This window comes from Mastomys coucha, unplaced genomic scaffold (assembly GCF_008632895.1).
Source record: "Mastomys coucha isolate ucsf_1 unplaced genomic scaffold, UCSF_Mcou_1 pScaffold19, whole genome shotgun sequence".
NCBI classification, from domain to species: domain Eukaryota; kingdom Metazoa; phylum Chordata; class Mammalia; order Rodentia; family Muridae; genus Mastomys; species Mastomys coucha.
In genome coordinates, this window is record NW_022196901.1 from 5817688 (window position 1) to 5842374 (window position 24687).

Genomic DNA, 24687 nt, shown 5'->3' on the forward strand with positions numbered 1-24687 from the left:
ATCAGATGAATGAAGATCACTATCAACTGTCAGTTCTGCTTGGGATAGTGAAGAAGTGATATCCTCTGTAGCAACAGTTTGAATGATGACTCTTGGTGTGTGACACTGTACTGTGACATTATCGTTTGTGTTCAACAAATGTTCTGGCTGTAACACATTAAAGGAAACTATCAATGACAAAATGACGAAGAACTGACCGTCTCCCTTTCCCATACCTTTCACCTCTACAGCTACGTCATCACTTTTCTACACCTATGTTTATGAACCCTTCCTCTTGTACATTTCCTATGTGAGTGGGTATCACTCTTTGTTAAAGAAACAGTGGAGATTATAGGTGTACCCAAGGAAGAACTGCATGCAAATATTGTATCAAGGACAAGTAGTATGAAATACTCTGATACCCAAAATACTTTACATTTTTATCAAGTGTCAAACAATCAAGCACTCAAAAATTATAATTATGTAACATACGGATAAAGCATGAACAATGATCTGTTCAGGAGAAGCAGGAGCAGCAGCTGCCAGGGTTACTGTGGGACTGGTGGTCAGTGTTAGGGGAAGGCCTTGACTTGAGCTTGTTTGAAGAAGGTAGGTGCCTGGAGTACCAGTGGGCTGTAAATGGAAAGACTAAAGAAGAGAAAGAGATTCAGCACAGGTACAAAAGCCTATAGATGAACTCTACATCTACATTTAACAAGACTGACTGGAATGTAGTAGCTGGCAACTGCACTTGCCCATCATGAAGGTACAAATGCTAAAGTGAATATTCTTTATTAGGTAAACTGTCTCCAACCATCTGAGATAGAATGAGTAAAGCATTAACTATATCTTTTGCTCCCATGCATTTCTATGTTCTGGTTTCAATTAAGTATCAATATAATAGATTCAGGAGCCACCATGGGCAATGCAGGAACCCAATTTTCAATCACCCCTTTAAGCTTTAAGAAAAACAAAACAAACAAAATAAACCAAAACCAAAACAAAACTCTTAGGACGAGCAAGATGTCTTAGTGGGTTAAGGCATTTGCCACCAAACTGGATCCACAAAGTAGAACAGACTGGCAAGTTACCCTTTGACCTCCATCACCATTAAGGCGTGTGCTTCCTGCTCCTATAACAAGATGTGGTAATAATAGTTTAACTTTTGAAAAGTATATTAGCAGTGCTTATTTACATGAGTGTTTTAATAATGCTAGGAAACACTACTTGGAAAGATGGTTAACTAGAAAAACGTGTCTCTATGATGAGTGTGTGTTATCTTAATAACCCACAGAATAAGTATTTTTTTATACATTAGGTAGTGGGTAAGCTAGATAATTTATTTTTCAGTTTAATATTGTCTTGGCCAAAATCTTTCCTGTGTCTTGAATCCCTGAATACAGGTTTTCTTATTGCTAACAAGGAGATAATATCTATGTCTCATGGAAAGGGCTGGTAGACATAGAAACTGTTAAAGTGTCTTATCACCCACTGGGAAATTTAAGTTTTTCTCTGCTTTCTCAAAAAGTGAAAACAATAATTTTTCTAAATCTAAGAATTTACTGCAGATAGCAAGGAATACTATATATGCATATACATTTCAAGTGTCTTTATACACTTAAGTCTATATATTTCAAGAGAATTACATGGATGGGTGTTTTGTTTGCTGTTTGTGTGCCCAATATGTTCCTCATGCCCACCATGGAAAGAAAAGGGTATTAAATCTCACCCTGGAACTGAAATCACAGATGGTTGTGAGCTATCATGTAGGTGCTGGGAACAGAGCTCCCATCCTTTGGAAGAACAGCTAGGGCTCATACTCCTGAGCAATTTCTCCAACTCTAGATAGACTCTTAAAACATTTTATATAACCTCCTAGGTAAAAACCCTTAACACAACACCCAATACATGTGTATATTTTCCCCCTTTAATTCCTTTCCTAAGTAAAAATAAACAAGTTCTGTTTCTATCACTGTTAAATATGCTGAACATTTCCCACTGTGAGACCACAGAAGAGAATCTGTAGATACTCTGGCAATCTTCCAGGGAGCTACCAAAAAGTATTGACTACATTACTGTATTAATAGCTAATCTTTAAAATAAATCTTGAAGCAACATGAATAGTGCTTACATCTTTTTAGTAAAACAGAGGGAGCTAACTTGGCGTGCTTTAGGAAGGAAGGCGTGAACTGGGACTTTTGCTCTTTAGATTTTCATTACCCCTAAATGAAACCATGTACATTTAAATTATGACCTGTTTCCCCCCAGCTAGAGACAACCAAAAACTACTTCAATCATATCCAGATGTTTATTTCGAGAATTTCAAATAAGTGAGAACCAAAAGAGATTTTTTTTTCACTTACAGAGCTACATGTAGATAAATCCATTGTTAAGCCAAAAGTGTCTTTTTATCAATGATTTTTGGCTGACTGAAGCTGCAGCTTCTGCTCCTACCCAGCATAGTAACCACATTGCTAACCCAAAGTTCAAAATTGAGCATTCTTGTTTGAGTTCTTATGTAGACAGATACTTTCCTTTCTCTTAGACAGATACTTTCCTTTCTCTTAGATTTGATTATTTGATAGCAAGTGTGTAGTTTGCACACATGTGCAAATGCGTATGTGGGACAGAGGCCAACATAGGTGTCTTCCTCAGTCTCTCTCCAGCTAATTTTTTAAGATAATCTCTCTTACTGAAATGGAGCTCCCTGACACGGCTAGACTGGCTGGCCATTAAATCCCGCAATAGTGGAATGCCCAGGTTTTTTACATCAGTGTTAGAATCTTATGCTTACAGAGTCATCTTCCCAGCTCCTGTTAACTGGTAAACTTTCACATTTTTACAAATAACAAGGTTTATTAACTAATCAGGAAGAACTGGAACTAGGAATTTTATATGCAGTGGCCAATGTTGACTGTCTACTCAACATACTCAATAAATGCTACCAACAGTTCATGAAGGCTCCACCGGCTCTCCTAGTAATCAGTCTGACCTAAGAGTCAGCACAAAGTCAGACTGGTTTACTCAGTACTACTGTCACTTTGGGATGTAAGAAAAGCATTGGTTTATATTCACATGGAGAAGAAGCAACATGACAATGACACAGAAGTGGATGTCTCATTTATGTCTAGACTGTCCATCTGGCCTCAGATTTCTAATTTCACAATAACAGTTCCATTAAAGATACCTGATCTTTGTTTTGCATAAAAGTAGTCAATAACTATTATCTCAAGTATTACTCACTGGAAGAATCTCAAATGTTTGTAGTGTTCCACTGTTTAGTGTTATAGTTTCTGAGTCAACAGAAGCAGCAGGGGAGTCTGTTGAAGCTGTAGCGAGAACAAGGACAATAATAAAATGCTTTGCAAAGTTTTTCCAATGGTTTCAGCTGTCATGAAGGAAATCTCATAATGAATAATTTGCCTGTAAACCTAAAGTTGCATGATGGACTTATCTGGGATGCCACAATGAATAGACACACACAACAGCTAACTTTAGCCCACTGTCAGCTTTACTAAAACAGTCATGCCTACCATGTTTTTTAAAATATATATGCTTTCATACTTTCTAGAAAGCAATAGTAACACCATAAGCCTCATAAAGCCAAAGATGCTATTGGAACTGTATAAGAGGTTTGCTGTTAACTCTTGGTGTACATCAGAAAGTGTTGCAAGTGTTAGGAAGCAAGAACACACCAAGGCTAATGTGTAAAGAGAAAAAGAAACTTAGAGTAACATTTTGTGGAAATTTTTAGTAAGCACTATAGATATAGACTGGCCTCGTAACCTGAGAGATTAGTTCTAATAGCACTGCTTCTTCCATGCCACAGAAAAGAAATTTAGTCTAAATTTAATATCTGTCCTACCTCTATAGAGTTGTTATGAGTAAAAGTAATTTTACAACTAAATGAATTTATGAAAGCATTTTTTTCAGAAGACCATATTTGAGGGGGTCTAGTGAGCAAAATTAAGCGAATGCTAACAATAATGAATGGGTTACAGAACTCTTACTATACTCACATATCTTGCTGGAAGTAATAAAATACTCTTAAAAATTATTAAAAAGAGATGGTACGAATGCGTATTAAGGTTCCATTTATAAAATATTTGCTGTCTTAATGGATATTGTCATCCTAATGGTGGCTAACATTCTCCTGGACAATCTATTAGTCAGTAACATTTCATATATTTATTTAGACTAGAAACTTCTCTCACTTCAACTATACAAAACATGAAGGGCCAAATAATTGAGTAAGGCAAGTAATGTAATTAGTTTAAATGTTTCTAAAGTAGTTTTGTTGTGCTGGTGATCAAATGCAGGGCTTCACCCATGCAAGGCAAGTGCAGCCCCCTCAAAGGTAACTTTGATAGTCATTGCATATATAGACACATATGGTCAAAGTATCAATATATGCCCATTGTTTCTAAAAAAGGGCACCAGCAGGGTACATTTGGATGTGTGTGTGTGTGTGTTTATATTTGTTCTATTGACAGAAAACACTTAGCATCTTATAGATGAAGTCAAGAGACACAGCATGGAATAGGAGGGTATCCTGCAAAAACTTACTCAAAATGCACTAATAAAATGCTCGGGTGTTACCAAGTTCAGACTTGGACAGTAACCTTTTCATAGGCAAACAGCATCATGTAGGACCACCACCACCACCAAAAAAAGGGGGGAGGGGTGCATGGCAAATAAAGATGATTCCAAGAACTGGAACTCATTTCTGTCACTGCAGTCAAAGAAATGTCAGAAGGGGGAGGAAGGTACACCTGCAGCTGAAGTGAAGTCTTTCTATATAGCTGGGCTCCTGAGATCTTCTAAGCACAAAACTCACAGGCAAAGATAGCTGAGATTAAAAACATTTTCCTGCATCAAACTGTCCCTTTACTACCTTAATTTTTCCCCCAACCTTTTATAAAGATCCTATTTTTAAAAATACACTACCTCAGATCCATTCCTATGTTGTTTGCATTCTGGATAACTTATAAATGGCATGTCACATTGAATTCTACCTCTCTGCTTGCTAACTAACGTTTTAGGAAAATTTTCTACTAATCAGTGATTTAGGTATCTATTTGGTTAATTTCTATAAAATCCTTATCCTTAATTATAAAATCTAGAGAGATGATTTAGAAATACTTGTAGCTGCTAGGTGGCTGAAGCTCTTCCTGTCATGCATTTGTTCTTGTGCAAATGTTAACGGAGGTAAACATAAAATGCCTTAGATCTCCCAATTCAATTTCCATCACCACTCTAGCAGACTAAAAGGCACTGGAGCCATTAACTAGATCCTAAGGCCCAATGGCAAGGAGTCTTGAGGCGCCAACACTTACAGACGTGGGTGATCTGGACTGGAATCTGCAACGCTGCCATGGGGCTTGGAGAGATGGCTGTATTATCTTCCAAGCGGGCGACTCTGATCTGAACATGTTGTACACTGGAATTGCAATTACTGTTTGGAACTCCAGATCCTGATTTATTCTCCAAAAGCACTGGGTTGTTTTTTTGGTTCTCATGTAACTGTTTAAGACCTTTTATTAAGACTGAAGGGAGATGGGTAGACAAAAAGAACATTGACTCTCCAACAGACCACCATCTAAGCAACAAGGGAAGTAGGGTGGGAGGAGGGTAAGGAGGGAAAGTATTTGGAGTAAATAGTTGTATACTACACGTGAGAACTGTTAAGATAATATTATAACATCCATCATAACATTAAAAAAGGATTAAAAAAATTTTTTTGGAGATGGGAGTGGTCTTGCTATATTGCCCAGGTTGGTCTCCAATTGTTAGACCTAGTGATCCTCTATCTCAGCCCCTCAAACAGCTTGGATTTAAAGACATGTACCACCATGCCTACCCAGATTTTAAAAATACTAAAATCATACTGTTCTTGCCATCAGAACTATAACAAAATAGAAATGGGTGCACATTGTTAAGGGCATGGAAAGAGTATCTTCTGTGTCCTACATCTTCTGGTACAATTATTTAGGAAGTTTATTTTGAAATGAATAGTGTGCATTTTTTCCACCAATGACTCAAGGGCTGCACTTGCTGTCAAATAGTAGAATGTACGCAAGGTCTTTGGAGTGTGAGGGAACGGTGTCAGTCTGTAGTGATCTGCCTGCCTTTGCTTTCTTACTGCTGAGATTACAAGTGTGAACCACAATATCCAGATTTTGCTCCTTCAACGTAATCTACATTAATCCTCTCTAACTGTGACCCTCAGCATTGAACGCTCCTTTGAAAACTGTAAGTTGGGAGTGTCATAAGATGAGAAATTTGACAGCCTAAAGCAGACTCTGTAACTTAGGTTAGTACCTAAATGCAAAAAACACAAGTCTTTAAGTGAATCCCATTTAAGATCTCTGGATTTAGTAACAAAAGTAGAAACCCACAGAGCCTATTTTCTATAAAACAGAGTACCAGATTTTCCTCCAAATAACAAACTTAACTCATTTTAAAGAAAGATTTGTACTAAATGAAACCATGTAAATTTACTTCCTCTTTATAGTTTACGTGGAAGAACATGAACATATGTAAATGTGTCCTCCCCTTACAGGCTTTGGGAATTACAAATCTCACAGATTCTTCTCTAGAGCAGAAAAGACAAGTACTGAAAGAAACAGGGCAGTTTAAATGAAAACCTGCCATAATGGCCTTTACTTGAGGCAAAGAGCTTCTAACCACTATTTTTCAGAAGTAACACTGTAAGTAAATAGTACATTACCAGGAAATGAAACATCCTTATGGTTTGCAATTTGCCTTTTGATGGTCCACCATTTACTTCGAAGCCATTGTGGTGAACGGACACTGCTCCATCCCTCAGCTAAAAGGTCCCAGTTTATGTCATTTTCATCAGCTACATCAAGCTCAGCTATCCTAAAGATTATAAAAGAAGTCTATTAGATCTTAAATTTATTTATAAATCCTCCTCATACTATAGGTGACAGGACCAGCGATAAGGGAGAATGGTAGACTAGGCAATGAGGTGCCATTATTAAAGGCACTTTTATTAAGAAAGGATTTCAGCAGTGCAAACTAGCCTAAGAGATGAGAAAAACTAAAGTGCAGCCAGGTGCTCAACCATAAATGGCTAGAAGCAGATCTAGCACCAAGAAGGAAAGGGAGCAGGCTAAAGACTACAACCAGATTAAAGACAGGTTTAGTTGTACAGTGCTGCACTGTTTTATAGTTTGTTTTTTAAATCCGCCTGCCTCTGCCTCCCAAGTGCTGAGATTAAAGGTGTGTGCCACCACTGTCCAGCTATAGTTTGGCTTTTAATAAGTTATTTCTTGGCTCTGAGCTTTTCCATTTATTTTTTTAAAGATTTATTTATTATAAGTACACTGTAGCTGTGTTTAGACACAACAATAGAGGGCATCAGATCTCACTATGAGTGGTTGTGAGCCACCATGTAGTTGCTGGAATTTGAACTCAGGACCTTCGGAAGAGAAGTCAGTGCTCTTAACTGCTGAGCCATCTCTCCAGCCCAAGCTTTTCCATTTATAAAGAAACTGAATATGTCCAAAAATTTACCATATATAAAAAAAAATCAAATTCACCATATATAAAATTATATATATGTAAATAAAATATATAAAAATGACTTAGTTGAGAAAAAATAAAATGGAAGATGAAACAAAACCCGGCATGACAATATAACTAAATCAGGTCTTAAAAGTCTATTATTTCAGCTGGGCGGTGGTGGCACACGCCTTTAATCCCAGCACTTGGGAGGCAGAGGCAGGGGGATTTCTGAGTTCAAGGCTACCCTGGTCTATAGAGCGAATTCCAGGACAGCCAAGGCTATATAGAGAAACCCTGTCTCAAAAAAAAAAAAAAAAAAAAAAAATCCTAGATTTTATTGTCACAGACTCTGATGTAACTGTAATGTTCTGAAGATTTTCCCATTATGTTTTGTTCATTAGGTTTTTTTTTATAAATTTTTATTTATTTTATGTATATGAGTACACTGTAGCTGTACAGATGGTTGTGAGCCACCATGTGGTTGCTGGGATTTGAACTCAGGACCTTTGGAAGAGCAGTCATTGCTCTTAACCACTGAGCCATCTCTCCGGCAGCCTTGTTCATTTAGTTTTTATGGTTGAAATAAAATAAGAACCAAATTTACATGCACACCTCCACACACCCACTGCCATCATCTTAAAGCTATGTGCTGAGTTTCCGAGGCTGAAGTGTACTTGATGATCTAACTTGATGGTGCATGTGACTGCTACCAGGTCCTTGCTGCCAACTGTAGCACAGTAACCAAGGGCTGAAGTCATGGAGACTCAAGAGCACTTATCTACCATGTTCCCAAAGGCTAGGGCTGAGACACTGCAGGATAGTGGGAGCTTCACTGCCACTGCATCCTCATTTGCTGCTTTGCTTGGGCACTAACTACATCAACCATAAAAGAACAAAGAGCTCACTGTAAACCACTCAGGATCTTAAACATGGCTCTCCACAGAAAGGCCGCTTTTTATTAGGAAAATCAATCAAGTATCGAAGCAGGCTTTTGTTGCCAAAGACTTGGGATACAAACCTTAGGATGAGATTAATTTCATCTTCCTTGGTCCACTCAGTACCCCCACTCTGTTTCCAGTTCAGGTAGTTGAGCCATTTAGAACGGCATTGCTTTTCTGAGCGGGTACCCACTCTTTCAGCTACAGCTGCCCAAGACACACCCTGTGTGACGATGTCACCTGGCTCCGTGCTTGTTAATTCATGAACTACCTCTGCAAGTCTCTTTTCTTCTTCTTCTGTCCATTTTCCTGAGAAAGCAATCATCCAGACGACATTGTTATCTTCTCAGTCATTACAGGATCCAGCCCGCTATGTTCAAGCACAAATGCAAAGTAGGAATCGTTCTGTTGTTCAGTTTATTTTACAGCAGCACTCAGCAGGAAACCACATGTACTCACTTGCATTACCATGTATTGGCTTTTAAAGGATAGTTATATTACCTAAAACCTATCTATGAAGACTGCCTACAGCAATGCACAGAACCTCTGGCGCGTCATCCAAAGCATCTGCTTGCTTCCTTAAGCTAGCCACATCATGTTAGTGCTGTAATGTTACGTAACCATAACGATGGTGAGGGAGATAGAAGACATATCCCTGACTTTAGTTAGGTAAGGTGGTAAAGGAAAACACTGCTTAGAAACTGAAACTAAACTTGAAAAAAATTTCTTAATTAGACAAAATATGAATTATGGATCCTTCAGGAACATTAGGACTGAAGGAGACCTATGAAAGTATCTACTGTAAATTGTTTTACAGAGAAATTAAGGCTCAAAAAGGGTAGAGACAATGACAGAGTTTCTACAGATGACTATTTCTCACAAATATTAGGTTTGACATTTATCTTCAGTACATTTGCATATATTAAGAGGTATGTGCAGAACTATCAGAATACTGAAATACTAATAACCATAAATTTGTTTATGGAAAACTTTTAAGTTTGAGATCCACAAAATATATACAGAACCCTGAAACATGCACAGGTTCTTCCTGAATTGGGATTTTCCTAAACCTTAAGAGTTCATAAACATAGGCTGTTGTTCAGTTAGATGGCCTTACATCAAAACCACTTCTGTCTTAAGAAGGAATGGTTTCCCACGTGGAACAGTTTTAAATTGATACAAAACTGAAACATGCTATACTTAAACTTATGTCCTTGCTATCACCATTCAGTACTATATTTTAAAGCATAACACTCAGTTGGCTTTACCTATTAAGCCAGGGGAAAAGAGTGGGAAATGATCCTTTCAGTTAGTGGAAGACACAGACTACCTGCAGAGGCAGGCAGGAGGCTCGCAGTACCTGTGTTGCAGGTGTCCTTCATCAGCCGGCAGCGGTCTTTGACAGAAGAGGCACTTCTTCCTAGGGCCGCCCCTATTGTTGCCCAGTCATTGCCATGCTTTATCCGGAGCCTAGAACAAGAGTCTGCCGATCAGCATTTGGTTCAATTGTTTCCTCCCTTTTTAATTTCACCATTTATTCTTCATTCTTCTTCTTCCCTTTTGACTGGTTTGGAAGTTGTGGGCAGCAATACTTTTGAGAGCCAAAGTTTGAAAGTGTGGCCTTTTATTGGGTGGGGTCCACAGTTGTCTGTGGGTGAAAAAAAAACAGGCAGCAATTGCCCTTTTCCTGGGTCAGAATAAAAATAGGTAACTTGGATATGTGTTCAAAAAGACCAAATTTCCCCTCAGGCTACTGACATAATTCCCAGGCAAGCCCCAAAGTTTTTCCTTTTGAGCATATTGTTAACAAGCATCTTTAGACATTTAAAAAAAGTTCAACAGTTTTTTATACATAGGATCCATTTTCAATTGTCTTCAGATATACACAGACATACATACACATAAAGTACACACTGCACTTTATGTTTATAGTCTTAGGTCAATGAACCAACATTACGCTTCTGGAAATGTAACAGCCCTTCATTTCAGGGAACATTTACCATGTCTTAGTCTTATAGCAAGCCTTTGATCCTGGTATAAATTTCCTAAATTTAGTGTTCAAGTCACTGAAGATATTCACTTAATTTCTTTTGAAATACCTGTTAGTGGTCTCAGCAAGGAGACTAATTTGTCTATTAGAGGCATACCTAATATATCTTCTAACATCATTCATGCTTTTAAGAGCCAGATGAAATTATACCAGTCTTCCAAAAAAGCTAGTAACTGCAGTCATGAAAACAAAATTGAAAACTTACTCCTTGAGCTTCTCAATCTCTTCAGGAGTGTATCTAGAAATTCAGAACAAGGAAGAAGAAATCAATTAAATACAAAATGCTGCTCAAAACATTATCCAAAACCAGTTTTATTTAGAGACCTGAACATTAAATCACATACCATTTGGATAATATTACTAAAGTGTTTTAAAGGGAGTTCTTAAAAAGCTAAAATAAATGTTTCTACATTCTTAAAAACCTCAATAATTACTTCTAGCTATAATATACATATGTACTTTTATCACTTTCTCTACAAAAATCCAACATTTCAAACAGCAACCTGCCTTATGTTATCAAGATAGGTCTCTGAAATTACAAATGCTCAATAGACATATAGAACAGTACATGATAGGTAAAGAGAAAAAAAAATTCTTATTTTTCTAGCCAGGCAGATGCACGTTTCTCTATTTCTACACAGCCAATGTAATATTCCTTTTATATGTTTAAAAAGACCATTTATCTGAACATTATATAAGGCTGTCCATTTTACAACCAGTTGTACTATGTGGAAGGTTTTGGAGAAGTTAGCAAAATCATTCAGTCTTGAGCCAAATAACTATTTTTTTTTCTCTATTATAAAATGTTTCTTCACTGGCAGCTTGCTGACAGGCTAGAGGAGTCCTCATTATGCACCTAACATCCCAGAGACAAAAGCAGCAGCAAAACCACAAAGTAATTGCACCTTGACACCTTTCCATGGAAGCTGCCTTTGGCAGAAATCTATTCATTACTAGCTAAGTTATTTTCTACTCTGGTTTCATTTAAAAATCAAATGAAGTCACTGTCCTAGTATTACTATATTCCCAAATCAGGAAACAAAGAATGAATTTGCAATTCTTTTAACACTTCCTAGATTTTTAACCACCCCAATGTTTAACCTACAAAGCAAACTCTGACACAGTCAATCAAGTTAACCTAAGTAAGATAGTTCATATGCTAATTCTTAAAAAAGTCCTTATTATGAGGTTTCTCCATATATCTAATACTTACAAAATTATAAAATTGTCAGTAATGATTCATAGCTGCCTCCACTTCAGGAATTAACTTTAAAAATTGACAGTTTCTTAACCACTCCCTCTTGTTATATGAAAACATGCACAGTACAAGTTCTCATACTTTCCCACATGGTTCCTGTCATCATACATGCGCAGCACTCTTCTATAAACCGCAAACAAAGGCCGGTTCAGCCCCCACGCTATAGTCCTGTAGAAATCTTTTCTTTCGTCTTTTGACATCTCAAAGATGATTTCTGTAGCATCTTTTATTCCGCGAGCCTAAATGGGTTACATTTCTTTGATTTAGGGATTTCTGATAACAATGTATGTGGATATAGTATGCTTTTAAATTAGTTTTAATGTTAAAGGTCAACAATGACATTAAGAAAAAGATTCTATTGCTAATAAATCAAATATAAACTTAATACTGCATGTATCCATAATACTGTATCCATGTGATACTTAAGGGCACAAAAATAAACTATCTAATTCAAACAACTCAATTTCTGTTTCACTCATTTAAAAATCATTAAAAATTTAAAAGTATATTTGAAACAAGTACAAGAAAATAAAATAAGCAAAATTAACCACCAGTAATCAAATAAATGGAAAGATAAGTTTAGAAATTGTTTCTTAGGATGAATTAAGAATAAATTTTGAAATGTTGCATTTCTGGCAAAAATAAGACACAAATACTAGAAATAAGCAACAACAACAAGAACAACAAAAGGCCTAAGGAGAGATGCTCCAGACACCGAACAACAAATGAGCATTGTGAACAACTTTATAAAAGTTTGAATTTACATAAAATGATTATAAACTCCTGAACAGTCAACTTACCAAAATGGATTCTGGAAAAGTGAAAATCAAACAGACACAAAACCAGAAAATTACAAAAAAAAAAGAAAAAAAAATCCATTACTACTGATCTTTCCATAATGAAGTGCCAGGCTCAAGTGATTATCAGTAAAACACTACAAATATTTGAGATAAATAACTGTGTTAGTATTTTCTGATTTTATTAGGTCAGCATAAGCTCAGTAACAGACAAATGAGAAAAACTTCACAAACTAATTTTGCAGCAAAGCTTACATCTTACTCAGAATTGGAAATTCTGAAATCCTACTAAATTAGTAAACTGAAGCCAGATGTGTAAGACAGTGGATTTATCCACTTAAGTCCACCCAGCAGTAGTAGCTTGTTGAGTTTCAAAACAATCATTATTCTGATGACTCATATCACAATACTTATAGATAACATGTCAAATTTTAAAATATGAAGAAACTACTCATAAATAATAAAATTTGTACAGAATCAGGGTTAGCTGCTGCTATAATAAAAGAATATAACAGAAATACACACTTGAAAATAATTATTTTCAAAAAATGTTATACATATAGGTAGCTAAAATTTTTTGAGAAAATAAACCAAACAAACAACAAAGCACTGTATTGCTGGGCAATGGTAGGCGGATTTCTGAGTTCCAGGCCAGCCTGGTCTACAGAGTGAGTTCCAGGACAGCCAGGGCTACACAGAGAAACCCTGTCTTAAAAAAAAACAAAAAACAAACAAACGAACAAACAAAACAAGCACTGTATCAAGCTGCCAAATATGAAAACAATAAATAGACATTTGCACTTCTCTACAAAGCTTACAAAAGTCATGGAGAACATAAAATTTAAAAATACTATAATACTTATACAGAGTTAGTGTAGTTCCAATCAAAATTGTATCAGGATTTCATTTTGTACAAATTAAGTTTTTAAGAGAAGAATGCTAAAAATAGACACGACACTCACAAAGAGAGCTGCCCTGTCAGGTATTACTGTTCAAGAGAGTGTTAATACTGGTAAAGGTAGCAACAAAAAGATAAGCTAGAAAACAGTTGGAAAAGACTTTCACACCATACACGTTGCTGTGGCAATTTTCATCCATACATAAAAAGAGCTGAAGCCCTACCTCACTTTAATTGGTGGGATAAAAATCAAATGCAAAATTATAAAATGTGAAGAGGGCAGTAAGAGATTTTATACCTATGAAATGCCACCTTATACAAGCATGCAAAACAACATGAAAAATGGATACTAAAATTTAGAATCATTGTCCAGCCGGGCAGTGGTGGCGCACACCTTTAATCCCAGCACTTGGGAGGCAGAGGCAGGTTGATTTCTGAGTTCCAGGCCAGCCTGGTCTATAGAGTGAGTTCCAGGACAGCCAGGGCTATACAGAGAAACCCTGTCTCGAAAAACCAAAAACCAAACCAAACCAAAACAAACAAACAAACAAAAAAAAAAAACTTTGTCCATTAAATGTTATTTAAAGAGAAGACGGGTCCTAAATTTTGACAAGGCGTCTGTAATGAATAACCTAGAAATCCTTACTATATATCATGTATTAACATTTGGCAGAAAAAAAGTCCATAGCAAAATGGGTAGAAAATACAAAGAAAAATCTAAAAAGAAATATAATAGTCAATAAGCATCTAAAATTATTTTACTTGAAAAATCAATACCATAAACATAAAAGGGAAATAAGCATTTCCTGTGTAATAAGCAAACCGAAATATATTTGTTCAGTAAAATATAGCTAATAAGTCAATAAATGATGTCTAACAAAAATCACAATACGGAGCAAGAGAAACAATGCATAAAATACTGTCTCTTTACATAAACTTGAAAACCTGATAAAATTACAGTAGTATATATCTTGTAAAATGTTTAGAATCTTTTCTATCATGTATTCAGTTTTAGTACTGCACACAAAGTTGGATTTAGCAAACACCTATAATCTGGGTGCTGTGGGACATGACCAAGCATATCGGCCCTTCTCAGGTTTGCTTGTGGCAGTTACTTTTATCATTTTGCGCAACAAATGGACTGATACTTAAAAGTGGCTCCTCTGCATTTTTTTCTAAGAGCACCACACAGTAAGATCAAGAGCTAAAAACAACAAATTATCTTTTCTCCTCCACAAGTCTGACCTGTCTTTTCAACACTGCCAATTCCTGTCAAAACTACCATTATTCTCCAAATGACGGAAACTCAACTCCATTTAAGCTGCTGCAGCTCTTCCTTTCCATCTCCTCACAAGGACACACATACAGAGGACTTGCAGATTTGATTTCCCCTGCTAGTTTGAGTTCCTGCCGTTCTCACACATGCCCTTTCAAATGTCTCAAAGCTTAGTCAGGACCACTAAAATGGAAGCATCCCTGGAGATCGTTTAAATCTGCTAAGCAAGAAGCCATCTTCTGAATTTTCTAAATCTGGTGTTTCCTACCATGTTTTACTGTTCTATCTAAGCTTTTAGCATTTTCTGGCAGCCCATGCCACCTCCTACAGCAACCCTCAGATTCATTTTCACTGAATGTGTGACCAGTGGACAACTTTTAACTCATTCTCAACATTTACTGACTTTTTGTGGCTATTGTTTTTTCAAAATAGACTTTGCAAAAACACTTCTATTTGTCATTTGTAGAGAGTTTATAAAGAATGAGAGACTTTTAAAAAGCTCTTTATATTTTACAAAGCTTACCTTAGAAGACTGCAGTTAACATTCAGTTTAGAAATACAGATGCAGTAGGCAACAATGTGTTTATATATGTCAAATGATAATAGCTAATGAAAGCGTGTATATATCCTGCTGTCCAAGCAATGCTAATGATCTCCACTGCAAACATGGAACTCTAACTCCACGTCAGGGATGAGGCAGCAAGGCTCTGGGGAGGACTCTGTAACTAGAGGATAGTTCTCCTCCATCAATCTACCACTTAACTAAACGATCAGCTTTCTTGTAAAGCTCTACTACCTCCCATTTTGTACAATAAAATTCTAACCATTTGACCTGGACTTGATGCAGCTGTCCTGAGGCTACTTACCTTGTTTCCAGTTAAAGGGCTAATGTTACATGCTTTGTATTATAGATCTCTGATCCCCTGCCACTCAGCATTTATGTACATGTGACCCAGTCTTAGTTCATACCCTTTCTTAGCTCACATCTTGGTAACATACAAAAAGTACCTATAATCACAGTACCACAAAAGGCTGAGCAGGTGGACTGTGACAAGTTCACAGACCTTGACATTATAAAGGCAGCAATTTTCTGCTAAGAAAATCAGTCACACTTATAGTTTACAAACAAAATACTACCTGAATACTCTTGCCATCATGAGTAAACACATTATTGAAATATGAAAACATTATCATGGTGTACCTTCAGATAGCGCTCGATGTTGTTCATCAAAATATCAATTTCCTCCTTGGACCACATCCCTTGTTTCCATTTATGTCCTTTAAAAGAAATATTAATATACCATGAAATAACTATTACATAAAATATCACCCTTTGAGAGCAATGAAATACAATAGCCTTCCTTTGTGATGTGTGCCCCAGGAATAGAACTGGGCTAATCTGCTGTTCTATTCATCTGAAATGTCCAAGTGCTGTAGCTACTGTAACCTTACTGAACGAAGACAGATGATTTAAGTACTACTTTTCTTTCAGAAGTAAAATTGCTAAGACAAAGGGGAAGACTCAAATCATATTCAAAAAATTTCTTTCATTACAAAATTATTTTTACAGGCAAAAAAAAAAGTACTAAAGATTCTGGGGCTAGGTCAGCATAATAAAGTGGGTACCAAGTGAATGGACTGCCGCCAGTATCGGCTGCTTGTCAGTTGAGAGTTCCTCATGTATCCCTGCTTCCTTTCCTTAGAGTACAGCTACATTCCGCAGTTCTTTGGGTTGTTTGGTAACAGCTTCCCCCAGCTATGTGAATGCTATCCCACTTTAAACTTCTAAAGGACTTTCAAACCAAAGACTGACTTTCTCTTCTAAAAGTAGAAACTGTATTGCCTCTCAAATATCACTACAATATAATGTTCAAAACATAAGACTTACTCTATATCAGAAATAGAAAGGTAATAGTTATTCTAAAACAAATAGCATTATGGTATCATTCAGGCTAGAATTTAAACCCATTAGATAGAAAGATTATCCTACTCTGTCCCACCAATGTAGTCCTAATTCAGAATCTTGACTACAACAAGCCTTTAGACTCATGGCATCTGGTATTGGAATCTCAAATTCCATTTGCTTTACCTTTGTTAGTGAGAGAATCCTTATCTTCTTTAGTTGTAAACCATGCTTGGCTAACTGCTGAAACTTCCTCAGTACCCAATGGAGATATTTCATCTAGTTGATCATTCTGTAAAATCTTTAAAAGAGAAGAAGGGTGTGGGATTTGGGATATGTAGAGAGAGAGAGAAAAAGGTGGGAGCTTGATTTAATACCCAAGCTGACTCACCTTTTCTGATGCTAAGAATTATAAAATTCTAACAAAAAAAAAAAATCACTTTTATGTGCATACTGCTTTTTATTGTCTGGATCAGTATAGCATTACTTAAATCATTATAGGAAGCTGGGTATTGTGACACATACCTGTAATCCTGGCATTTGGGAGGCTAAAGCAGGAAAATTTTGAGCTAGGGCTATATGGTGATATTTTGTTTCAAAAAATGAAAGTAAAGCTGGGCAGTGGTGGTGCACGCCTTTAATCCCAGCACTTGGGAGGCAGAGGCAGGCGGATTTCTGAGTTAGAGGCCAGCGTGGTCTACAGAGTGAGTTCCAGGACAGCCAGAGCTACACAGAGAAACTCTCTCGAAAAAACAACAACAAAAACAAAAAACAACAACAAAAAAGTACGATATATTCCAAGCTGAGTGCAGTGCACAAGCCTTTAATCCCAGCACTCGGGAGGCAAATGGGCAAAAGGGCAGAAGCAGGTGGATCTCTTTGAGTTCAAGGACAGCTTGGTCTACAGAGTGAAGTCCAGGAAGAGCCAGAGCCAGAGCTGCACAGTGACATCTTGTCTTAAAAAAAACAAACAAAAAAAAAACCAAGCAAACAAACAAAAAAAAATATTCCAAAATCATTTGGGTAAATACCCAAAAATTTGGATGCAAAATGAACTTTTCCATCCAGCTGGTGTCAGTTTCAGAGCTCCCTCCTGTCCTTAGATTATGACTGTGCTATGTCCTCAGAGATTTTCTCTTACCTACTACAACTTCTTCAAAGAACTGTGACAGACATAGTTATTATCACTGTGGCTACAAAGACCTTTATGCATCTTCACTGGCTACAGCTTTACTACATTCAGGTTAATTAGGCCTACAACATAGATTTGACCATGGGTTTAAAGGGAGCTATACTAGAAAAAGGAGATTTGGAAATAGTGCGACCGCATGTATGAGGCTGTCACAGACACATCAGAGTCACATGAGTAACTGTCATTCAGTTTAGTCTAGTCTCTGGCCTGAATATACTAGTAGCCTAAGTCACTGCTTGGAGGTAAGTTCCAAGAATGAATGTACTGTTTCTCTTATAAACAGAAAACTGAATTTCTAATCCGAAGAACCAAATCCCATTTTTCATAGAAATAGATAAAGCTGTTGGTGAAAGATCAGAGCACAATGAGAAGAGCCGTGTCTCTATGGTCGCCTCTTTTGACACTATTTGTGGAAATGATTTAAATCTAGCTAGAAACCACTGGATAGCCAGTGAGATGGAGTAAAGACTGATTGGCACCAAACTTGCTGACCTGAATTCAATTCCTAGAACCCATATTGTGGAAGGAGAGAGAATCCACTTCTACAAGTTATCTTTTGACTGTCACATGTGTGTTATAGCATGCACAGATGCACACATGTGTAAACAAAAAATATTCATGCATGCGTGTGTGTAAATATATGAGAAACTATTGGACACAAGTATAAGTCTTAACAGTTTTAACTTCACATAGCCTTTACTTATTTATTTTATTTGATTGATTGACTGAGGTATGTTCCCTCTATTTCTAAAGTCTCTGGAACTTTTATCATGAAGGCATGTTGTATTTTGTCAAATGCCTTTTCAGCATCAAGTGAAATAGTACTAGATGATGAAAATTTATAAATTAGAAACTATTCAAGCTCTAAAAAAATGAAGTAACAAAATTTGCAGGAAAATGGATAGACTTTGAATATATACAAATGAGATCATACAATCTCAGAAAGAAAACTGCACGATCTCCCTCATATGCAGAATTCAGCCAATAATATATGTAAATGAACATACATGTGAGTAAATGCAGAAAAGAGTAAGAAGTGCTGACGCTGAGGGATGAGTAAAGACTGAACATAGGTGATGAGCATTAGGTATAAACAGGATAGAAAGCTGGCTTATTATTCTTATTTTCCAGGGACCTTTCATTTTTGGTGGTAGGTTAAGTATATAAATATACATTTGATATTAAAAGTGTAAAACCAATGTGAAGCTTCATAGCTTCAGACTTTGAAATATATAGACTGTTGAGTCTGGTAAACTTTGGTAAACTGTGATGTTCATTTTATTAGCAAGACTTTTTATAATAAAGCTCATACAATCTTTAAAAAGGCGGAATGACTTGACTAGCCCCATTCTAAAGAAAGAATTTTTCTATTCCTTTAAGAGCACTGAGAAAAATACTCTCCATTCAAACAGAGCACATGAGGTGTTCTCAGTTCTTAATTATTACATACCAACCTGGAACTCTTATACTTCCTAAATGAAAGGCCTCTGTGATGCTTCATAAAAATGTTCAAATATTTCAAATTCAAAAATATTAAGTAGTTATTAACTGAAGATATGAAGTAAAAAAATAAGCCAACTAAAAGCCAAAGGCACAATCAGGTAAATATAAATTTAGAATACATATACATTTTGGATTCAGACCACATAAGACATCAAGAGAAGTTCACATTAAGAACAGGAAGGCCTGGCTACTAGCCAACGTCACAACACATGAGAAAACCTATCTAGTTCTACAAGCACCAAATGGAATAGCACAACCGTATCACTGCCATTACAGCTCAAGATCTCTAGACACAGATGAAGGCACACCCATTACTTCCTGTTCCAACAGCCATGATCTCTACAGGGAACACATATTAAGAATCTATTTTTGCTTACAACATGTTGGGACTAGAAACCGCAATGATAGGTCATGATAGGTCTTACTTTAGTTTTATTGTCATTATGTTGTCAAAGTATATCTTTATCATTTTTTATTTAAGCTGTGTGTAATAACCATGTTCCTCACTGAAGCCAGTTTAAAACATGTACTATACCTGAATTTGTGTCACAGTTCCCTCAGAAAGTTCATCATCTGCCACTTCTGTAGTTGCCGTCATGGTCACCTCAAAGCTCTGATCATTTTCTGAAACTTCAAGAAAATAATGATTCATCTGCACAATAGTAATTGTAGGATCTCATTACCCTAACAAAAATCCATGAAAATGTGATCATCTAATTTCCTAACCCACTTCTTACCGATCATTATCATGCACATTAGTTTGCTCAGTAGACATGAATACCAGGAAGGAAAGTCCTTTCATGGGGCTTACAGTCTAGAAATGGACAAGATGCTCTGTTGGGTGACACTCATATACGCCAAGGACAAAATAAAGCAGGGAATGGAGTAGAGTGAAGCAAAGCAGTGTGTCTCAAGTGTTAGGTACGAACTAGGGTGATACTACTTGGGTTAAGCAAGGAAGTTAAGTCTCATAGGAAGGTACCTTAAGGAAAGACAAAGCATAAAGGTTCTGCAATAGGGCATGAGTACAAGGACATATGTGAGTTCACTGTTGTTACAGCAGATGGAGTAAGAACAGGAGACTGAGTAAGACCTCATAGGCCACAGCAAAGATGAGACAAGAAAGCACTGGATGATTCTGAGCAAAAAAAAAAAAAGATATAAGCTCACTTCCAGTAACAGCTTGTTCTGGTTGCTGTGTGGAAAACAATCTGAAGGGCAGAAGAGCACAGTAAGAGAGGCCAGGGGTTTGGACTAGGTGGAAGCATAAATAGTTCAAATTGTGAACGCATGTCGGTGATAGAGCCAATATGACTCGAAGACAAATGAGATGTGTGAGAAATTGGAAAAACAAGGATGACAGGTACTTTGCCCCCTTCTTTTTAAATTTACACAAGAATAGACTAATATCAAGCATTTGTGAATTTTCAGGAAATCATTTTTAAATACGTGACTGAGATATCTACTAAACATCAATTGAGGAAAAGAATCTGAAGGTTGCTCTACAGTACCAAGTGCTTCTAAGAGAAGTCTGGCTAAAATAAGTAGCACCATCATCACCAGAAATAAAGAAAAAAAAAACAAAAAACAAAAAACAAATTAAGATCACCTAGGTAACGAGTAAAAACAGAAGAGGCTCTAAGAGTTGATCTTGGGACATTCCATACTTAGAGGCTGGTATGATGTACACAAGTCAAACTAAAAGATGGACATAAAGGATAAACTCAAAGAGATGGGGAGAGAAACCAAGACTACTAGGTCTCTGGAGACCTGGGAGATCACAGATGAAACCATGGAGTATGTTAAAGAAAAATGAGAAAACATGGAGGCAAGGGCAGGCAGTTGGAAAAGTGACCAAAAAATGGCTTCAGGGCTTTAGTTTACAGAAAAAAACATATGTTTAATATTAATGGGAGTCAACCAGGTAGAAAATGAGCAACTAGCGATTCAGAAGAAAGACCTAAGACCTGCAAGAACATCGGGGAGTCTGCAGAGACCTGAAGATGGTAAGCAGAAAAGCAAGTCCTACTAGCTAGGGTGAACACCAGGACACATGGACACATGCACACTGAGTAGTGGTAATGGAATGTATAGTATGTTTTCTTCTAATATAGTAAATTTTCTCTGCAATAGAAAGCAAGGCTGTCATCTGGGTAAGAAGCATGTAGGTGTCAGGTTTGTGGACATATGAAACAATATTCTCAGAGTGGAAGAGAATATGAGTAAGTCTGGTGTGACATCTTCTGACAGATCATATATCCCACTCATGAGGAAGAAAGCCAAGTCAGGTTATTCATTCTACCTTTCTCTAAGGCTATTTAATTAGTTGTATTAAATATAAACAAGAAAAAAAAAACCCAATTTACCTAGGGTTATAGTTTTTCCAAAGGACAGTGGAAGGAAAGAAGGAAACGGCATCTAAAGGTAACTGCAAGATAGGCAACACAGCACGCACAGCGCTGCAACCGGGAAAATAGGAAGCAAGTGCAGAAGGAACGATGACAAAGTGGCGAATCAGTAGGTTCAGAACTGAAAAGCATTACTGGAGTTCTGCAGGAGAGACTGGGCTGGGAAGAGGAGGCATCAAGTCTGAAAGGTCACAAATGCATACCAGTAACAAGTGACCCAAGAGAGCAAGAGGGAGAAGCAAATGGAGAACACAAAGATGAGTGACTGGGGTCTCAACAGAATTACCAAGTCAGCAGGTAGTTACCGTGAGAAGAGCAGGTGACCACAAAGGAGTAAGGTAGAATGACTAACATGAGAGGACTGAATCAGCAGCTTTAAAAAGTATATAAAACCTTGAGTTTCTTGTTAAATATAAGGCTTAGTACTAACCGACCTGTCTAATAATGCTTTGTTTAGCGTGTTTCATGTTTCTAGAACCCAGCTTTGTCTCTAAGTATCCACATCCCTGCAAATAGGAAACACTAGGCTTTGACTTTGTCACAGAACACTACACACCACAGTCCACTCCCTACCAAGTAATTGCATCCTAGTAGCTTTTACTTAACTGCCTTCCGTACTCCAACCCGCCACAATCTGTAGCTTCCTGTGCCTGGCTTTCTTTACACTCAAGGCATGTTGCTGCTTTAAAAGCAGCACTTTATTCTTTTACGTCTAAATTAATATCCCACAATATCTGTGTATCACATTTTCTTCATCTGTGAGTGGACACACAGGCTGATGGCATATCCTGGCCACTGTAAATAGTGCTGTAATCATGGGAATGGGAAATTAAGGCATCTCTGATAGATCACCTATCAGTTCTATGGGAACCATGCTGTTTTCCAGGATGGGTTTACTTATAATTCCACCAACAGCAAGACAACAGTGTGCAAAAGCCCTTCTGTTTTTTTTTTTTTTTCTTTTCAAGACAGGGTTTCTCTGTGTAGCCCAGGCTGGCCTCAAACTCAGAAATCCGCCTGTCTCTGCATTCCAAGTGCTGGGATTAAAGGTGTGCGCCACCACTGCCCAGCTGCAAAAGCCCTTCTTTTCTCTACTCTAGTCAACATGTTAATTGATCATTCTGCTTGCTGCTGATCTATTATCTCATTACCCATTATAAGTCTATTCAGATGTTCTGTCTGCAAGCTTCAATTTTGGTATACATGTTCACAAAACTTACTGACTTGGAGGTTTTTCCCATTTACTGGCATAGAGTAATTTAAAAATACAAGCATCTCGAATTCTTTGTTATATCAATTTCCCATTTGGTCTTATTTTGAGTGTCTTTTTTCTGACTAATCTAATGATTTATAAATCCAATACATATGCTTTCACAAACCAGCTGTTCAACTGAGCTGTTATATTGGCCTTCTAGGGTCTGGCCTGTTTCTATTTGATCTGGTACTTACTATTTCTTCCTTTATGATTTTGAGGTTGATTTATTCCTGTTTTGCTAGATACCAGAGTACATTGTCTGGTTACGTGGTCTCTTTCTTCACTGTAGGCATTTACTGCTACTAACTTCTCTAACCACAGGATAAGATAACATTACTTATCCTGTGGGCCTGGGTATGTCGTAGTTCCATCTTCATGTTTCAAGACATGTTTTAGATTGTTAGTTACTTCATTGACCCATTAATCGTTCAATGGCATACTGTTGATTTCTAAAGTCTCCCTGTTGATTTCTAACCTCATTCACATGGTGGTCTGATGACTACATTTTGAAATTTGTTGTGTTTTGTGGTCTGAAACATGCATAGTCTATACTGAAGAAATGTCCCATATACTGAAGACAGTATGCAGTTCACTGTGTGATAAAATGATATATAAAAGTCTATTAGAGCCATTTGACTTATAGTATAGTTTATTGCCAATGTTTCTTTGTTGATTTTCTATCTGATCTGTCCAGAGGTCAAAGTGGAAAACTGGAACTCTCAAACATTACTTTATGCGGTATATTTCTCTTTATAACAACATTTGGCTTATGTAACAGGTATTCCACTGCTGGGGGGTATATACATGTTTGCAACTATTATTTCACTTTGTTCAATCAGTCCCTTTATAATTATGGTTCTTTGTTGTCTCTTATCTATAAAATCTATTTTACCTTTAAATAATAACTTTCTGATGCTTTTCATCTAGATAGATTTTTTTTCATTCCTTCCTTAATGTTTGGTCTATTGTGTGTCCTTGTAAGTAAGCTAATAACTTGAGATTTTTGTCCTTAAATCCATTTTGCCTACTAAACATTTATGGTGAAATTTAATCCATTTTTACTTAGCATTACTATTGCTAGCATATATTCTTAGTTTGGTTAAATTTGGAGTTTGCTTTGTAGATCTTAGTGGACAGCTTGTTTCTTCTCTGTATTGGTAAGGTTTAATTGTAGGTTTTGCTTTAGTCTATTTTGCTTTTGGGGAGAGGTAGTAGTTGTTTTGATTCTAGTAAAGGATTCCCTCTGTATCATAAAGCTGGTGTGGTCTGACAGTGGATTCTCTGGTTCTACTTGTCTTGGAAAGGCATCTTCTATCTTTAAATGCTAGCACTTTTCTGAGTAATGTATTCATGTTGTCACTGGACATTTATATTTATATAATTTTTTTTGTTTGTTTGGAGAAAGGGTTTCTCTGTGTAGGTAGGGATGTTCTGAAATTTGCTCTGTAGACTAGGGTGATCTTGAACTCAAAGATCCACTGGCCTCTGCCTCCTGAGAGCCACCACTGCTCAGCATGAGAGGACCCTCCTCAAGTGTGATTCTATTAGAGGTCTCTGAGATTAATTCAAGATTTGAAAAATGTTCAACTGCTATTTGGTTGAATTAATTTTGATATGTTCCTTCCCCCTCAATCACAGAATATTTGTAACACAATCATTAAGTCTTATTTGTATGTCTTAGATCTTTTTTTTTTTTTTTT

The 24687-nt window shown here is 36.9% G+C and overlaps 1 protein-coding gene across 1 annotated transcript in view; it reads right to left on the reverse strand.

Annotated features, from left to right (window-relative positions):
* The window catches only part of Dmtf1 (cyclin D binding myb like transcription factor 1), a 40198-nt gene that overhangs the window by 1199 nt on the left and 14312 nt on the right, over positions 1-24687 (reverse strand). The window contains exons 5-16 of the mRNA XM_031380288.1: positions 19860-19954; positions 16816-16930; positions 15928-16004; positions 11837-11994; positions 10703-10735; positions 9808-9917; positions 8528-8756; positions 6710-6861; positions 5316-5525; positions 3223-3308; positions 472-627; positions 7-147 (exon numbers count right to left, since the gene is read on the reverse strand). Coding sequence (XP_031236148.1) covers positions 7-147; positions 472-627; positions 3223-3308; positions 5316-5525; positions 6710-6861; positions 8528-8756; positions 9808-9917; positions 10703-10735; positions 11837-11994; positions 15928-16004; positions 16816-16930; positions 19860-19954 — 1562 coding nt within the window. The remainder of the gene's footprint in view (positions 1-6; positions 148-471; positions 628-3222; positions 3309-5315; positions 5526-6709; positions 6862-8527; positions 8757-9807; positions 9918-10702; positions 10736-11836; positions 11995-15927; positions 16005-16815; positions 16931-19859; positions 19955-24687) is intronic.